The 18,019-nt window shown below is 45.8% G+C and overlaps 1 protein-coding gene across 1 annotated transcript in view; it reads right to left on the reverse strand.

Annotated features, from left to right (window-relative positions):
* CHMP4B (charged multivesicular body protein 4B) overlaps window positions 1-18,019 on the reverse strand; it is a 46,132-nt gene extending 28,113 nt beyond the window's left edge. The window contains exon 1 of the mRNA XM_057703304.1: window positions 17,714-18,019. Coding sequence (XP_057559287.1) covers window positions 17,714-17,903 — 190 coding nt within the window. The 5' untranslated portion in view covers window positions 17,904-18,019. The remainder of the gene's footprint in view (window positions 1-17,713) is intronic.

Raw genomic sequence — 18,019 nt, forward strand, 5'->3', positions numbered from 1 at the left:
GAGGATCCTGCCAGGTAGAGAAAGACAGCCTGGTTACACAGAGTGTCAGGAATGTAACAACAACAAGACCCTGAGGTTTGGATCCTCCAGGCAGCCCACAAAACCACCAACAGCCACTTATAACTCAAAAGAAGACAACCCTCTAAAATAGTAGCTGTCTCCTCTCTCTCTCCTGTCAGCTGGCTTTCTTGCATGGCAACCTTAATTTTATTTTCAAAACCATTCTGGCAGGGCTGGGAACATGCCACCCCAGCATTTGTTGAGAAGCAGTGAGGCACAACTCACTGGAATGAGGAGACAGGAGTATGGGTTCCAGTCCCAGGTTGGCTTTCATGACCTTTCTGGGCCTGGGATTTCCCTCTATGTACAGGACAGATGAACTCAAGTTGTATGATTTTTCCAGAGCTGTTTAGGAGACAAGAATGTGGTGTGAAAGCTAATAAAAGAGAGAGAACTGTTTTAATGGGCACTAGTAGAGACTTGAGATTTTAAAGGCCTTAATTTAGAACCAGGTGGGTAAATGTCTTCCATGTTCCTAAGAGGCTTAGCTGCTCGTGGTGGTGCCAGATTGACACTAAGCACAGGAGGCCTTTGCAGAGAAGGCCATGGCTCTCCCCAAGACTCCCAGCATCATCTACAACTGCCATCCTAAAGAGCAGATTTAATTACAATGACTCAAATCAGGCCAGCCCTTAGTAGCTGGTTCCTTTCTCCACTCCCCTCACACAGGAGACAAATCCCCTGTGTCCCGTGGCCCCAAAGGCGGGTCGGTGAGGAGGTCAAGTCCTACCACAAGAAAGTACTCCCAGCATGCTTAACTGGTCAGTGCTGCATTTTTGTCCAGCAGGGCATGAACCTGCTCAGCCCCAGCAGAAATCTGTGGCTCTGATTTGCCAAAAGTCTGGCAAGTCTAGTCAGAGGCAGGCTACCGATCCAAATGAGGAGAGAGGTCCTCCAGCATCTGTGCTGCTCGCCTGGATGGAGGCTCAGGGGAGCAGCTAAAAACTATTATTCAGCTCTGGCCTCTGAACCAGGGCATCAAAATGGAAAACGTCCAGCACATTCTACAAAGTAGTCTGTGGCTTCCCCAACTTTTACAATGAGCAGGGATGTACCTAAGCTGTTCAGAGACAAAATGAAGGCTGAGCCACTTCATCTTTTTACACAGCAAAACTGCTTGGAGCAACACCTGGTTCTCTGCAGGATCACTGTAATATGGCACTTGTTGACTCAAAGAATGTTGGAGCAGGAAGGAATCTTAGCATTCACTTAATCCGTCCTTCTCATTTTATTGTTGGGAAAACAAAGGCCCAGAATTGGGCAGGCACTTGCCCAAAGATACCAGTTGACAGAGTCTGAACTAGAACCTGGCTGCTGTGAGTCCTAGGGCTCTGTTCAACCATCCTGCGTGGAGCAAGCACCCAGGGAACAGGAAAGGTAACCGGAGGCTGGGAGCTCAGGAAACAGGGAGGAAAAAGAGAGTGAGTTCTCAGACTTTTGTGACTAGGTTAGGAGAGTCCAGGCTGAACTTGAAATGTACGGCCTCAGAAACAGAGGTCCCTGTCATCAGCCGAGGGAGTAACTAGCTCTCTCCCTCAGCTCGAAGATAAACATAAAGGGAAGACGGAGTAACAGCAAAGAGCACAGCCACCTGGGTGAGCCAGCCAGGCCGCTGGGGGTGGGAGGCACACGGTGAGGCAGCCAAGGAGCTGACTGATGGGTGAGGCTGGCTCTGGCGAGTTCAGGTAGGAAACATTTACTTGCCTGCTCACCTTCAGCACGTAACCTGAGATACTCTCAGAGTAGAAAAAGCTGCTGTTCTGCCTCTACCCAGCTGCCCAGGGTGTGCTGGGCTTCGGAAAAAGCAGAAGGGGAACCAGGAAGAAGTAACGAGGAAAAGGCTGGTGAGCCCTGAGTCTTCCCTTAAAGGAAACAGCCCCTCCGTCCACCTCATTCCCTCACGTAATCATGGGCAGAAAGCCTACCAATGGGAAACCTCACCAGGTGCTGCAGAAAGATGGCTGCTGGTCCCCAGCAAACCGCTCTCTAGCCAGAATGTGTCCATCTGGTATGTGCCTCACTGAATTCAACCTAATACAGATTCCTCAGCGTGGCATCCAGGGCCTCCTCTGGGAAGCCACAGCTTCCCTTTCCAATTCTGACTCCACCTGAGCCACCGCCACCCCTCACACACGTCCCAGAATCCTCCCACCCCTCCCTCACATACACAGCCTACGCTAATCTCAGTACTTTGGCTCCCACAATCCCCTCTGCCTGGAATGGCCCTAACCCCTTCCTCTGACCCAAATCCCATTCATCTGTGCCCCATTCAGCTGTGTCCTCTACAGTCCCCTCACAGGGAGTCTTTCACAGCGAGCACTCACAATGTTGGCCAAATAGGGTGGAACTTAATCTAACAACTCTTTTCCTTTTCCACCATCGACTGAGAGAAACAAATAGCTCCATCCTGGGGTGACAACCAGAGTCCCAGCTCCTAAACCTGGGAGTAGCTGGCTCTCTTTCAGGGACCATTTGTGTGGCCTGGCCTCTCTGCCTCTTATCTCTGAAATAAGAGGAATAGTTCTTGTCAGAGAAGCTGAGTGCCTTGAGATGAGAGGCTTTGGAAACACAGATTCTCAAGTTCAAGGCCATTATTTTAAACTCCCGTTAGACCCATGCACCATTTACCAACTAATACTAGGAACGTAAAGCTTGTTTCCAGCCAAATGCCTCTTCTTGTATCACAAATGCCCCAGTGTATAGCTGTTGAGAGGGCTGCACTGAGGCCTCTGGGTAGCCTGTTGGCTTTTTATTTCCACAGAGTGTGGAGATTTCCATCTCAAGTGTGGTGATAGTTAACGGTTTCAAGAAAAGCCTGGAGGGAATTCCCTGGCAATCCAGTGTTTAGGACTTGGCACTTTCACTGCTGGGGCCAGGATTCTGGTCTGGGAACTAAGATCCTATAAGCTGTGCAGAGAGCAACCCCTCTGCCCGCCCCACCCCCCACCCCCACCCCGGCCAAAAGAAAAGCCTGGAGTTTCAGGCCTGCTGTTCTCCCAAATTTCATGGTATAAGGCATAAACTGGTTCCCAGCCTATGGTTGTGAGCCCATGGGGTTCACAGTTATCACTCCACTGCTCTGTAAATGTGCCAACCCAGCACTGCCTGTGCACTAAATGATGAGTATATCACACAATAACAAAAACAACCACCACCTGACCACCTGCTACCATTCATGTCAGACACCGTCCTAGGATAGAGACACAAAATAGTGGGTATTCAATACATACTAGTTGAAGGGAATAATGTACCCTCTCAATTAATGGGTACTAAAAGTACAACTATCATCACATGATCGTACCAAATGTTTTTGAAACTAGATGAGGGTCCTCCAACCTGAAGAGACTGAGGGCCCGAGTCCTAAGTGGGAAGGATTCAGGTCTGGATCCTAATACTAGTTACACTCCCAGAAAGCAGAGCCAGGAGGCCCTGAGCTATCTCTAGACCTTGGTTTCCTCAGCAGAACAACAAAAAGCTAGGATCAAAAGCACTCTAAAAGGAAATGCAAATGAAAACTACCGTGAGGTACTACCTCACATGGTCAGAATGACCATCAATAAAAAAATCTACAAATAACAAATGCTGGAGAGGATGTGGAGAAATGGAACCCTCCTACGTTGTTGGTGGGAATGTAAACTGGTGCAGCCACCATGAAAAACAGTATGGAGGTTCTGCAAAAAACTAAAAACAGAGTAGCCATATGATCCAGCAAACCTACTCCTGGGCATATATCCAAACAAAAGTATAATTCGAAAAGATACACGCACCCCTATGTTCACAGCAGCACTATTTACAATAGCCAAGACATGGAAGCAATGTCCATCGACAGAAGAACAGATAAAGATGTGGTATATATATACTATGAAATATTACTCAGCCATAAAAAAGAATGAAATAATACCATTTTCAGCAACATGGATGGACCTAGAGATTATCACACTAAGTGAAGTAAGTCAGACAGAGAAAGACAAATACCATATGATATCACTTATATGTGGAATCCAAAATACGACACAAATGAACTATCTACAAAACAGAAACAGACTCACAGACATAGAGAACAGACTTATGGTTGCCAAGGGGGAGGGGTTGGTGGGAGAGGGATGGAATGGGAATTTAGGATTAGCAGATGCAAACTATCATATAAAGAATGGATAAACAACAAGGTCCTACCGTTAGCACAGGAACTATATTCAATATCCTGCGATAAACCATAATGGAAAAGAATACAAAAAAGAACATATGTCTATGTATAACTGAAACACTTTGCTGTATAGCAGAAATTAACACGTAAATCAACTATACTTCAATGAAATAAATTTAAAAATTAAAATTAAAAAAGTACTCTAACAAGTCCTCCCAGCTCTTTAAGATCCCTCACCCTTAGGCTAACCTCTGAAGCTCTAGAGCAGTACCTGTGTGGCTTCACCCGACCTAGACTAGTGGTCCTCAACCCTAGGAGCCTTTGTCCCCTGGGGGACATTTAGCAGTGTTTGGAGACATTTTGGGCTGTCACAACTGGGGTCAGGGGGTGCTATGGACATCTAGTGAATAGAGCCCAAGGGTGCTGCTAACCATCCTGCAATGCACAGGACAGCTGCCCACCACAAAGAATCATCCAGCCCAAAATGTCAACAGTGCCGAGGCTGAGAAGCACTGCTCTAGAGACTACTGAGAAAAGGAACTTATTACGGTAAAAGAATTGGAAACCAGGCTGGGAAATACACAATGCTGATGCTGTAGCAGACTGTGAATGAATGCATACAGCGAATAAAGGCTCTCAAACCATTCCAGACACGTCCGAACAACCTCCTCTCCATCTTCTCTCTGGCACTAGTCCTGCTGTGTAAGATGATTCAATCACTCTAAGAACCCGCAACCTTGTCCTCCTCAGCTCGACCCATACCCATTACTGACACACAGCCTTTCGAGATTGAGCATAAATAAGACGGAGACAAGATGGTGCCCGATGTGGCAGGAAAGCCCTAGACTTGGAGCCTAGTGAAGGCTAGCCTTGGTTCAGGCCCTAGGTAAACCACGTCATCGCATTGAGCCTTAGTTTCCTCCTCTGCAAAATGGATTAAAATCACTTTGCCCTATCCTCCTTAAAAAGCTTCTCTGAGTTTCAAAATAAGATCGTGGATGTGAAAGTGTTCTGGAAGCCACAGAACCCACCACAAATGTGAAGTATTCTCCTGCAGAATAACAGGTGCTCACACTCTGGAGGGAATATTGTAAAAATTAATTTCCAATGACAAGATTTTGTCCATTGGTAATTTATAAGCACTCAAGTTATGGAGTCCTGGCCCCATGGAACACAAAAGATACTAGAGTCCACCATGATGAAGCCCACCTCAGGATGCCCAAGGTTCCTGGGTCAGCCCAGTGACTCTAGTAATCTGAACCTCAGCTTTCTTATCTCTAAAATGGTGGTGGGGGTAGGGGGGGATAATAATACCTAATCAAATGTGATCAAGTTTGTAAAATGCATGGTATTTCCCAAAGATGGGTGGAATGTTTTCATTTTTCCAAAGACTTTTCTCCTGAAAAAAAATTTTTTGCTTCAAACTATTTTTTTAGAATGAAAATAACTTAAGGTGTTTCTATAATGCTACTTGTCCGCTACACTTCCAAAACTACCTCTAAAATATAAGCATAAGAAGGGTTATCAGCAGCCGCCAGCCCCGCAGCCCTGCCTCCTAAGAGCAACAAGCTGAATGCCACGCTGATACCAGCTCCCTCCTTGGATGTGGCCACAGAGCCCACGACAACTCAACACCCAAATCTTGTAACTCCAGACTTGCCAAGCAATCTGCAACCACTTACTGCCCTTGTGCAAGACTCTAAAAAGAGAAAACACTCTGGAGAGGTGAAAGCAACTGATTCAGCTGATGGAAAATTAAGAAACTAGTCTAATGAACTCTGGGGGCGCTGAGCTGATCAACTCCTTATCCAAATGGAGAACCTTGCAGGTGGCTTCATATGATTACCAACACCTCCTCAAAGCTCTGCAGAGAATAGCAGCCGGGCTACACATTTGTGTATAAGTTTTATGTTTGCTTTTACAACTATCAGATCTTATACATATTACAGGTCTTACACACATTACAAAGAACTTACAGTTCCTGCTTTAGCAGATAGTAAAGAACCCACTCCTCAGGTTTATTAGTTCCTATTCCTTTCTGTAGGAAGACAATTGTAAAGCAAATTTGTAATAATTATCAGAATAAGCTGCACTTTAAATTTAATATTCTAAAGCTAACTATTTTATGACTAAACTAAGTTAAACATTTATACATTCTTATGTCCCCGCCAAAGGGGCTTCTGATTCAAACACAGTACTTTTTTTTTTCCAAATACAGTACTTTTTTAAAGTACTGCATATATTCCCATGTTTCTGGTTTTTCTATCTCAAAACTTTTCCTATTAATTCAAAGTTTCAAGCACTCATACATTTTCGAGTTCCCTACTGCTTTAACATCCTACTACTCTCCAAAACAACTATTTAACAAAACACAGATTCAAGTTAACACACACACACACAGAGCTGTTCTGACTCCCTCCACTGCATATCCTGTACTCTGAAGTCTGAATATACTTCTAGAACAGATCATACTGTATCTAGATTATATGTTTACTTGTCTTTCACTCTAGCTAAATGGTGAGCTCCTCGGAGGCAACGACCTGTCTCCGTCTGCATTTACCCCATAAACGAGGACAGTATCTGGCACACAGCTCAAGTTAATATATATATTTATCAAATGGGTACATGAATGAAGCAAAAGTTTCTAGCAGCCTTCTTTTAAAATAGACCATCTGAGGGCTTCCCTTGTGGCTCAGTGGTTGGGAATCTGCCCGCCAATATGAGGGACACGGGTTCGATCCCTGGTCCGGGAAGAACCCACATGCTGTGGAGCAACTAAGACAGTGCGTCACAACTACTGAAGCCCGCGTGCCTAGAGCCCGTGCCCCACAACAAGAGAAGCCACCGCAACGAGACGCCCGCGCACCACAACAAAGAGTAGTCCCCACTCACCGCAACTAGAGAAAGCCCACAAAGCCAATAAATAATTAAAACAAAAACAAAATAGACGATCTGAAATGAAAAATGAAATAAAAATGTCCATCTATGCAGCACTAAGACCAAAAAGATTTGGGATCTCAACATCAGAGTCCCAAAACAGTGCACAATATCCAAATTTGTTTCAAAACCCCTTCCCTCAAACACACTCTACTCTTTACTCCACACAGCTAGATGAGAGCAAAAGTTTTTCTGCAACTCTCAGTTGTAACTCTAGAGCTGAGGTGGTGTCATATACCACACCTGAAGTGCTTACACCTAACCCCCACCTCACCCCACCCAACACCACAGCTGCCTGCTCCTTTAAGGTTTAATTTGAAAGATCACATTGTCATCCCCAACCTTAACCTGGGACAAATCTCCCAAATTCAAACCTCCACCAAGCTACATTTAGGGTGTTCTAGTGGGTGGCACTTCGGGCCAATTTTGGACTTTAATTACTGCTGTCCGAGGTTACCCCCCAAAGGGAGTTGGGCCTCTAAAGAGTAGGATTGTAAGGCAGGGCCTCACACTTCAGCAGGAAACCCTGATTGGGTGACTGTCTGAACTCCTGCTTTGGGACTCACAGAGCCATGTGGCTCCCAGCAAACTCAACTGCCCTGATTGTTCAACGGGAGAAGACTTTCCTCAGCAGGTTGTGCCAAGCTCCAGGCCAAGCATCCTAAGCAACCTGGTGCTTGATGTTGGGGTTCTTTGTTTTGTTTTTATTTTGGGGGGGAGGGGTGGTTGTGTGTTTGTTTGTTTTGCTTTGAGGGTGAAAAAGAGATGACAAAGCTCTTTGCTGGGTTTTAACCCAATTAAGAATCCTGCTCAAAAATTCACTATCGGACTTCCTAGGTGGCGCAGTGGTAAAGAATCTGCCTGCCAATGCAGGGGACACGGGTTCGAGCCCTGCCCTGGGAAGATTCCACATGCCACAGAGCAACTAAGCCTGTGCGCCTAAAAAAAGAAACAAAAACAAAAAAAACAAAAAAAAAAATTCACTATCACCTTAAAATCCAGAAAAATGTCATTTTATAGAATCAAACGGCAAGTTTCATGACAGAATTTCCTGTTTCATCATCTCACCTCACTCTCTTTTCCCTAGCTGAGAGACTCCTGGCATTTTCTAGTTTTACTTTATCCATAAGCTCCTGAAAGAAGCACTTTAGCTAGGATGGTTCTAAGACTCCAGACAGAAAATGTATGGGCTATTTAGTCAGAATAACTTTCTTCTCTGACAGAGCCACCGATCTGTCCAATGGTAGGATCCACTGAGCCAGGCTGTGTCTTTTTCACTGCCTGGAAATCCACATGGCATCTCAGATGGCTCCTAACACAGAACAGGCACTCAGAGAACATCTGTTCCTCCTGATGCAGAAAACTGGTGGATCAGAACAGTATCAATGCCATATAAACAGAACAAGAAACAGTCATAAAACCACTGAACCAAGAAATCAGAACTCAATGAAAAATAACTCCTGGTGGAAAAAGATATGACTTTAAAAAATTCATTTCCTAGCTCACTCCAGGTAGAGTTATCTCCTCGTCACCTGGGGTCCTCATGGCACTCTACACAAGCTCACTGGGTGAAAATTCTTTCTTCACCAACTGGACCCCCACCAGGCAGTGGTGCTCCCTGAGGATGGAACTACCCCTAACTTATCACCGGAGTTGCTGGTGCCTGACATCCAATGGGTCCTCATGACCGACAGCTTTACTGAATACATATCAGTTATCTAGATGGCTGGCTTCTTTCATGAAGAAGGCTGCTACCCCATCAGCAGGACATGTGTTCAAGTTCTTTTTCCAGGGAAGGAAGGCCGACTTCCACTGAATCCTCCAACCATTCTGTGGCCTCATCAGATTACTGAAGGTATTCGGGAACAGGCTGAGCTGTATAAGAGTTTAATCTCTGAGCCGCAAAATGAGGGAGCAAATTAGCCAGGTAGACAGGATCACTGAGTGTCTGGGAAAGAAAGACTACTGGCATGGACACCGGAAAAATGCCCAACATGCTCATGTAATCCCTACAACAACTATAGAGAGGTGTCTCTTTAATGTGCATACAAACTACCTGGAGATCTCACAGAAATGCAGGTTCTGCTTCAGGAAGTCTGGGTGGGGCTTGAGAGTCTGCATTTCTAACAATTTCACAATGTTCACACAGACCACACTTGGAGTAGCAAAGTTTTGCTGTTGTTATTGCTGTTGTTTCTAAGCTTGTTTAAAATTGAAGTATAGTTAATTTACAAAGCTGTGTTGTTTTTTTGTTTTTGTAATTGAAGTATAATTGACCTACAACACTATGTTAGTTTCAGGGGCACACAATGACAATATTTCTGTATGTTACAAAATGATCACGGTGATAAGCCTAGCTATCACCTGTCACTATGCCAAGTTATTACAGTATTACTGACTGTATTGCCCACGCTGTACATTTCCTCTTACTGACTCATTTATTTTTATAACGAAAAGTTTGTACCTCTTAATCTCCCTCACCTATTTCACTCATGCCCCCACACCCCTGCCCTCTGGCAACCACCTCTTTGTTCTCTGCATGAGCAGCAAAGCTGTACAGTAAATATTGTGTCCTGTTTTTGCAGCTGAAGAAGCTGATGCTCAGAGACAAGAGGAGACTTCCACTAGCGAGCAGAGCTGGAACGTGAACTCAGGTCTTCTGATCCCAAACCCAGAGCCTGTTCTACTATACCATACCACTAACCTTTTGAGCTAAACATCCACGACCATGAAGATGTATAGCTTTCCTGCATCCCTCAAATAAGCCCTCCTACCAGCTCTGCCATGTAAGAAAGAGAGAGGAGGGAAAGCTAGAAATAGAAGCTATGGGAGAATCAAAAGCCAGCCAGATGTTCTTGTTAAGAACTTAAATCATTCAATCCTTCAGTAAGACTCCTTAAGAAAGACCAAACAAACTTTAGGGGCTCCTAGATGTTCGCTTCTTCACTAATGAAAGGCCACAGGAAAGTGTAATTGTTTAAAAAAAAACAAACAAACCTGTCTCAGTGATATGGGAATTATCAGGGCCATACAGCACACAGAACCAAGTTAATTCCTCACAAATGGCTAGTCCTGCATGTTCTGGGCTGCGCTGCTCAGATCTCAGCCAGCATATTCAGAGGGGTCAGCTCTGCCTACCCCACACCTTAATAGCAACACGGATGAACAAGAGCCCACCCAGAGGAGGGTAACAAGGAAAGAACAAAAACACCAGGCAAGGAACAGTCTGTGGAAAAGAGACGACCTGTCCTAGAGAAGTGTAGGTTGAGATGTAAGCCTCACTTTCCTTGATCTATCTTCCCACAGGGGGATTAGACCTGTTTTCTGTGGCCCCAAGAGGCAGAATTAGCAACCTGTTTTCCAGCTGAAGAAAACAGTTCACCATTGTCTAGAGTCAGAGCTGGGATGTGCCCTTAAACCTTCTAACTCTAGATCCGACCTTCTTTCCACCAGCCCAAGCTGCTTCCCTATAGAGCTACCACCCCAGCCTGTACCAGAGGTCGGCGCAACAGTAAGACAGGTCTCAGTTCCAAACAAGAAAGGTGATTTTATACCCACAGCTGTCCAAAGACAGCCTATGTTGCAGCATGGGAGGATAGAGCACCTAATACAAATCCTATCAGCAGAGAGGTTCAATCAGAGGTTAATCACTTGGCAGGAATACTGCAAAGGGAATGTGCGCACTGGACCGCTGACTGGGTGAGATGAACCTGCCACCCCTCAGAATGTATATTCCTCTGATACCTCATTTGTACACGGATTGCCTTTTATCAGTTACCTGTACATGTGTGTGTCGTCTTCACTGAACTGTGAGCCCTTGTAGTGTCTTACCCATCTTTACATTCCTTATTGTGCCTAAGACTGTACCTGGGAAACCAAGGAAACATTCACATACCTCCTCTGTGCCAGGCACTCTTCTAGGCATTTCATACATATCACCTTATTCCGTATCTTCACAAGAACCCTAAGAAGTATTGTCATCACTCCCTGTTTACAGATGGGGAAACAGACTCAGAGCAGCTAACTGCCAAGGTATTGCTGGTGAGAGGTGAAGCTGGCACTCAGACTGGGAATCTTCTACCTACACCATCACGCTGCCTTCCTCCTAGAAAGAACTCAACAAACGTCTGCTGACTTAAGCCAAACACCTTAAAAACAGGCCAGAACTATATCCAGCTAGGTCTGTTGTTGTTTCCTGTTGCTATGCTCAAATGTTCCTTCTAATTATAACCATCCATCCTCAAAGTGACCAATATAAAGTTGTTGTTTTTAGATATCCTCTCTTCTTTTTTAAAGACAGTGACAGAGCAAGAGGACTGAGTTTTCACAAACCTTTCCTACCCAAGGAATCCCTCAAGACCCCAAGAACTCCGCCCCCTCCTCCCAGTAGGCCTTAGCTCCATCTCAGGGCTCTAGACCACTGTAAACAAATCAGGTCCTGGCTTTCTGCCCCAGAGGTGTACAGCTCACACACATCTTCACAGGCTCTTCTCAAGAACCTCCCTCTCCACACTCAGACCCAACTCAGGACAACTCAGAACTTCCCTGAGCAAAACATTCTAGCTCAAAGGTCCTCATATTAGGCTAAACTTCCAAACAAAATCTATCTTGAATTTCAAAACACATTAGAAACCTACTGGCAGGCACTTAAAAATATTTAATCTTCCTGCCAAATGGGGCAAAAAAAAAGATTTTGTAATTTGAATCAAAGGTGCCAGCATGTTTGGAGAGTGAACGCATAAGGCCTCTCTGACACTCCATCTGTCTTAAGAAGTAAACCAAAGCCAATCTGGCCAACCATCTCTTTAAACAAGAAACTTAAGCATCACCAAGGGAAATCCTCATTGCTCAGTTCCCAGGGTGGGTTTCGAGTTTTCCATCCCTGGGCCTCTGGAACAGGAGATCCTGCTGGCACACGCACCATTAAGATGCTGTGCTTTTCAACCTGACACCTTTGACTGCAAAGAACCAAAAAGCCATGTTCACTATAAATTTAACTTATTAAGATGTCTTCCCATGTGCTAACGTTTTAGAGCAACTTTATTAAACATGAGAGAGCCACCCTGGCTCCAGCAATGAGCAGGACTTAATGAAGATATATTTCCCATGAGCGTCTGGCCTCTCTGCATCCATCAGACATTTTCAACTGAACCTAAATTAACCTGTAAATGAACTGATTTGCATCCATAAATCCAACAGAAATATACCAGCATAGGGTGAGACAGCCAATCTCCATTTCCCAATCTCATACAATTCTCTTGTTAAACTAAAATATGATCCTTTCTACAACCTGGTTTCATCTTTATTAAAATGGGAAAACAGGGAAATCTGAACCACCCAGGGTAGATATTTCATAACTAGTTACAATGCCTTAAGACGAAAATAATCTTTGATATAGGATCATCTTTCTTAAGGAGAAAACCAACCAGGCACTGTTTGGAAAGGTACCAAAAAAGACCTAACCTGGGGATATTTGTGTCAGTTCAACTATACTGCAATCCTGGTTCCCATCTAGTTCTCAGTGAAAAAGTTTTCCATTTGACAATCAAACCAAAGAAGTTTGATCAATAATAATTTTATCAGAAAAGGAAAAAAGTATACTTATTCAATATCCACAATGTGCCACACTCTTCCATATATTGAATATTATCTTAGCTAATCCTCACCACAGTTATGTGAGATGAATATTATTTCTACTTGACAGAAAAGGAAAAATGACAATATTTAAGTGCCTTGGATGGCAGGGCCTGTGTCTGGTTTCTCTATATTCCTAGCACTAAGCTCCCAGTACTGAGCATGGGACCTAGAACACAGTTTAAGAGCCTGCCACATGCTTAAGAATGAATACATGGGGGCTTCCCTGGCGGCGCAGTGGTTAAGAATCTGCCTGCCAATGCAGGCGACATGGGTTTGAGCCCTGGTCTGGGAAGATCCCACATGCTGCAGAGCAACTAAGCCCGTATGCCACAACTACTGAGCCTGCACTCTAGCGCCCTCAAGCCACAACTATGGAGCCCACGTGCTGCAACTACTGAAGCCCGAGCACCTACAGCCTGTGCTCTGCAACAACAGAAGTCACCACAATTAGTAGCCCCCACTCTCCGCAACTATACAAAGCCTGCACACAGCAACGAAGACCCAATGCAGCCAATAAATAAAAAATTAAAAAAAAAAAAGAATGAATACATGACTAAAGGAAATGAAAAGAAACTTGGAAAAAATATGCAATCCAAATTTTGCTCTAGGCCCCTAACTGAAACCACTGCCTGGAACACACCCACCTGATGCAAATAATCTATTTGAGCTGAAGAGGTCTGTTTCAAAGGACAATTTATCATCTTGGTAACATCTACCTCACAAAAATAGCATCCACATTTGGTTACACCATTCACAGGGCAGGGCCCAGTCCTGTCTCACTTCTTTTTCCCCGACTCAGCACCACACCTTGCACAGGTGGGTATTTAATGATCTCAGCGATGACAAAGGTCATGATGATGCCTTCAGTCGTCATGGGAGTAGACAGAACACACGATGCCCAAAGTCACCAGAAGAACTGGTCTGAGTCAAGTTACATCCTCTCTCCAGCCTCATTTTCCTCTCCAGACAATGGGAATAACAGAACATACCCCCAAGACTGTTTGCATTCATTTAATAAATACTTACTGAGCATTAACTACATGCCAGCACCTTGCGAGGTACGGGGGACACAGCAATGGACATGACTATCACATCCTGCCTCATGGAGCTCAAAGTTTCAGTGGATATCCTGAGACTCATATGAAAAAAAGGAGTTTTACAAACTTCAAAGGACTCACAATTATGAAATATTGCTCCTCCTCTGTGTTTCCAAACTTGATTAATGGCATCACCATCCGCCCATTGTCCAAGCTGAAAACTTGGGAATTGTCTTCAACTTCTCCCTCTCCTTCATCTTGCCAACAATTCTGATCAATCACCAACCTCCTTCTGATTCTCCTTCAGAAATGTCTCTGATACTTATGACTTCTCGTCTAGCTTTCCATGCTTCTACTCTAAGCCGTTTGTTCCCACCTGAAGCGTCTCCTTGTCATAATGACAATGGCAACCATTTACTTATCACTTACCATATGACAGGCATTCTGCTAAGAGCTTTGCATGCATAACATAATTTAATCCAGTAAGGTAGATTCTAGTACCCCTATTTATAGAGGAGGAATCTGAGGTACAGAGTAACCTGCCCAAGACACACAAAGTTACAACTCAAATGCATTGTCCATGAGATTCTACCCTTATCCCCTACTGGATTTCTGCCTCCAATCCTTTCCTGGTCAGCTGATACTCCTTCCTTTATTGCTACAGCTGCAGTACTCTTTCAGAAATCCAAGCTGACCTGTCTCTTCTTCTTTAAGACAGCCAATGCTCCTCACCACCTCCAGGTCAAAGTCTAAAGGCTATAGGTCACTCCCCAGTGTTACCCATCTGCTGTCCTGCCCCACAGACTCTCACCAGGAGATGCTCTCACTCGGGGCTCCCCAAACTCTTTGCTGACCTACCTCACTTCTCCCTCCTCAGCCAAGCCGCCTTTGCCCTTTCCCCCTCAGACAAGAATCTTCTCTGCAGTCAGAGCCCAGTGTATACACATGTTTCAGCGCTAACTGGTATGTTTCCTTCCCTCCTCCCCCTTCCCTCTTTCCGCCCCCCTCCTCCTCCTTCTCCTCCTGGTCCTCCCTCTTTCTCTCTCTCTCTCACACACAAACTCAACAAACAAACAAAAATCAAAAAACAAAACACCACACACACACTTCTAATCCTGAGTCCCTGGAGGGCAGACACAGTGTATTTTCATGTCGAATCCTCCAAGTCCCAGCACAGTTCGAGTCAGTGACTAAATGAATGGTATGTTGTGGTGTTAACATCTTAATAGCACTAGCCCTATAAGCAAATAAGACCTTCCCCCAGAGGACACTAAAAAGAAGGGCAGTAGCTTCTGTCCTCTCAGGTAAACTCAAGAAGACACACTGCTTTCCAAAAAGTTACTACAACTAGCTGAGACTGGTCCTCCATAGCCTGCTGGCAGCCTCTCTCCAAGCCTCCTGAAAGCCAATTCAATCACCTCTAGAACTGCAGAGACAAAACTAGCTCCAGACCAAAAGACCCCAGGAGAACGGCCCTCTCAGATGGGAGATGATGTAAACTGATGCCCTCCTCCACTCGGCAATGGGCAAAGCATTCTCCAAATGCAGACTGGTCAAAACACTGACTCTAATTACCTCTGTGAACAACAGAGGATCCTGACTGAGGGAGAGTCATCAAAGAAAAACGCCAGAGACAGCAAAATCTAACCCTGCTCTCATCTGCAGAGCTACAACTGGAGTCCAGGCCACAAATGCATGGCCATGGCTGCCTCTGTCCTCTCTGGTCTCCCCGCTCCCATTCTCACCCCCCACAGGTCTACTTTCCCAAGAGAGACCAGATGGTGTTTTTAAAACTATATGAATGAGGGGACTTCCTAGGTGGCACAGTGGGTAAGAATTCGCCTGCCAATGCAGGGGACACGGGTTCGATCCCTACCCCAGGAAGATACCACATGCTGCAGAACAACAAAGCCTGTGCGCCACAACTATTGAGCCTGCGCTCTAGAGCCCATGAGCCACAACTATTGAGCCCATGTGCTGCAACTACTGAAGTCCATGCGCCTAGAGCCTGTGCTCTGCAACGAGAGGCCACTGCAATGAGAAGCCCGCACAGCACAATGAAGAGTAGCCCCCGCTCACCGCAACTAGAGAAAACCCGTGTGCAGCAACGAAGACCCAACACAGCCAATAAAATTAATAAATAAATAAATTTATAAAAAAAAAAAAGAAAAAACACTGGAAAAAAAAAACAAAAACTATATGAATGATAAGGATACACATAACACCCTCCAACAGTTTTCCATCCACTTGGAATAAAATCTAAACTCTTTACCAGAAGTTCAAAGTCCACTCCACACCCACTTATTATATACCACTCCTCTTCAATCACTACATTCTGGAAACAGAGGTTTTCTGTTTCTTAAAAGAGGCCAACCTCTGGGCCTTTTCCTATGCTGTCTGCTTGCCTGGAAGGCTTCTCCCCCAGATTTCTACAGAGCTGGTAACTTCTCAAGGTTTAGTTCAAACTTGGCCTTTTCAAAGAGGACTTCCCTGACCACCCCATCTAAAGTGGCACCCCTTCCCACCCCATCACTCCCCATCTGATTTTTATTTTAGCTCTTTTCACCACTAGACAATATTTTCATTTCCTGTCTTCCCCCTCATTAAGGTGGAAGCTGTGTTCTGTTCACCCTGTGAATACAGTGCATGCAGTAAGCCCCCCAAAAGAATTTCCAGAATACCCGTTGACTATCAGCAATGGAGCATCCTCAGGATGGGTTATTTGTTACAATGAAGAAACATCTATTTAACCCCTACTATATGCTGGGCACTGTAAATCCATGATCTTCCTTTCAGAGGTAAATTCAACTAGCTCAAGGTCACACAGCTAGTGACTTGCAGACTTCTCAGTTAAACACTTGTTTGCAGAGCTCCTAAACACCTCTCACCTTTCTCAGGGAGAGGGCTGTCACGCTATGGCTCACTCTCACATTGCCATAAAAATGAGAAAAATCAAATATTCCTAAATTGCTTTACAGTTATTAAAGCATTTTCACATTCGCCTCACTTAAAAAGAATGCAAAGCACTTGCCCAGAAAGCCATACAACAGTAAGTAAAGAGCCTCAGAGTTCAATATCCCCGCCCTGAACCACAGTAGTGGGGGCTGGGGGAGGAGTCGGGGCCAATGGAGGAATGGAATCCTTAATGCTGGTACACAGGGATCGGGAAGCGGTGAGTCACCGGGTGAAGGCTTGAGCTACGTGAAACTCTGATAAGGCAACAAGAAGTGAATCACAGAGCTGGAAGGCACCTTAGGCCTCATGGAGGCCAAACCCCGCCTGATGGATGGGGAAAATGAGGCTCAAGAAGAAAAGTAACTTGCTCAAGTTCACTCAGCAAATGAACAGAGCCGGAACCAGGGGGTCTCGTCTCCCCATCCCCTTTTCTCTCCATTCAGGCGGCTTCTTAAGAAGAATTCTGAGTCAGGGGGATGGGGAGAGGCCAGGGACAGCGTATGGACTCCACAGACGGGTCGGGAGAGGGTGGGGGTGGGACCAGGAAGGGCACGAGTGTTAGGATGGAAGGCAGAAATGAGCCAAGGAGGCGGCGGCAGTATCTGGGAAAGTGGGTAAGGGCAGGCCAGAGGGAGGAGAAAAGGCAGAAGAGAAAGGACTAGAGTGAGGGCGAAGGAAGAAGTGCTGTGAAATTAGGTTCGAAGGGGCCTGGCAGAATAGGGAAAGCCTGAGACGAGAGAGCTGGAATGACAGTCTGACGACGGAGGAGTCCGAGGCTCCGGGAGACACTGAAAGGAGCCAGACGGGGAGGGGTCCCAGACCAGGAAAGGCAAGGGAGGGAGTCTGACGGGATGAGAGTTCCAGGATCCGAGCAAACACTGGGGCAAGTCTGACGACGGTGGAGTCCGGGCCAGGGGAGTCTGGGGGAGCTGGGCCGACTCACCGCGCTTGTTTTTGGTGCCGTGCTTCTTGGCGGCCGTCAGCTCCTGTTCGATCTTCTTCTCCAGGAATTCCTGCTTCTTACTTAACATCTCCTCCGTGTCCCGAAGCCTCTGGATGGCCTCCTGGGGGGTCGGGCCGCCCTTGCCGGCCTTACCCCCTCCAGCCCCGAACAGCTTCCCGAACACCGACATGGTTGCTGCTCGCCGCGCCGGCCTGCGCCGCCCGCTCGGCTCCGGCGCCCGCTCCCCGCCCCGCCGCTCCCTGCCACTGCAGGCCTCTCCGCCACCTCCGCCCCGCAGCTGGGCCC

The sequence above is a fragment of the Hippopotamus amphibius genome, chromosome 12, assembly GCF_030028045.1.
Source record: "Hippopotamus amphibius kiboko isolate mHipAmp2 chromosome 12, mHipAmp2.hap2, whole genome shotgun sequence".
NCBI lineage: Eukaryota > Metazoa > Chordata > Mammalia > Artiodactyla > Hippopotamidae > Hippopotamus > Hippopotamus amphibius.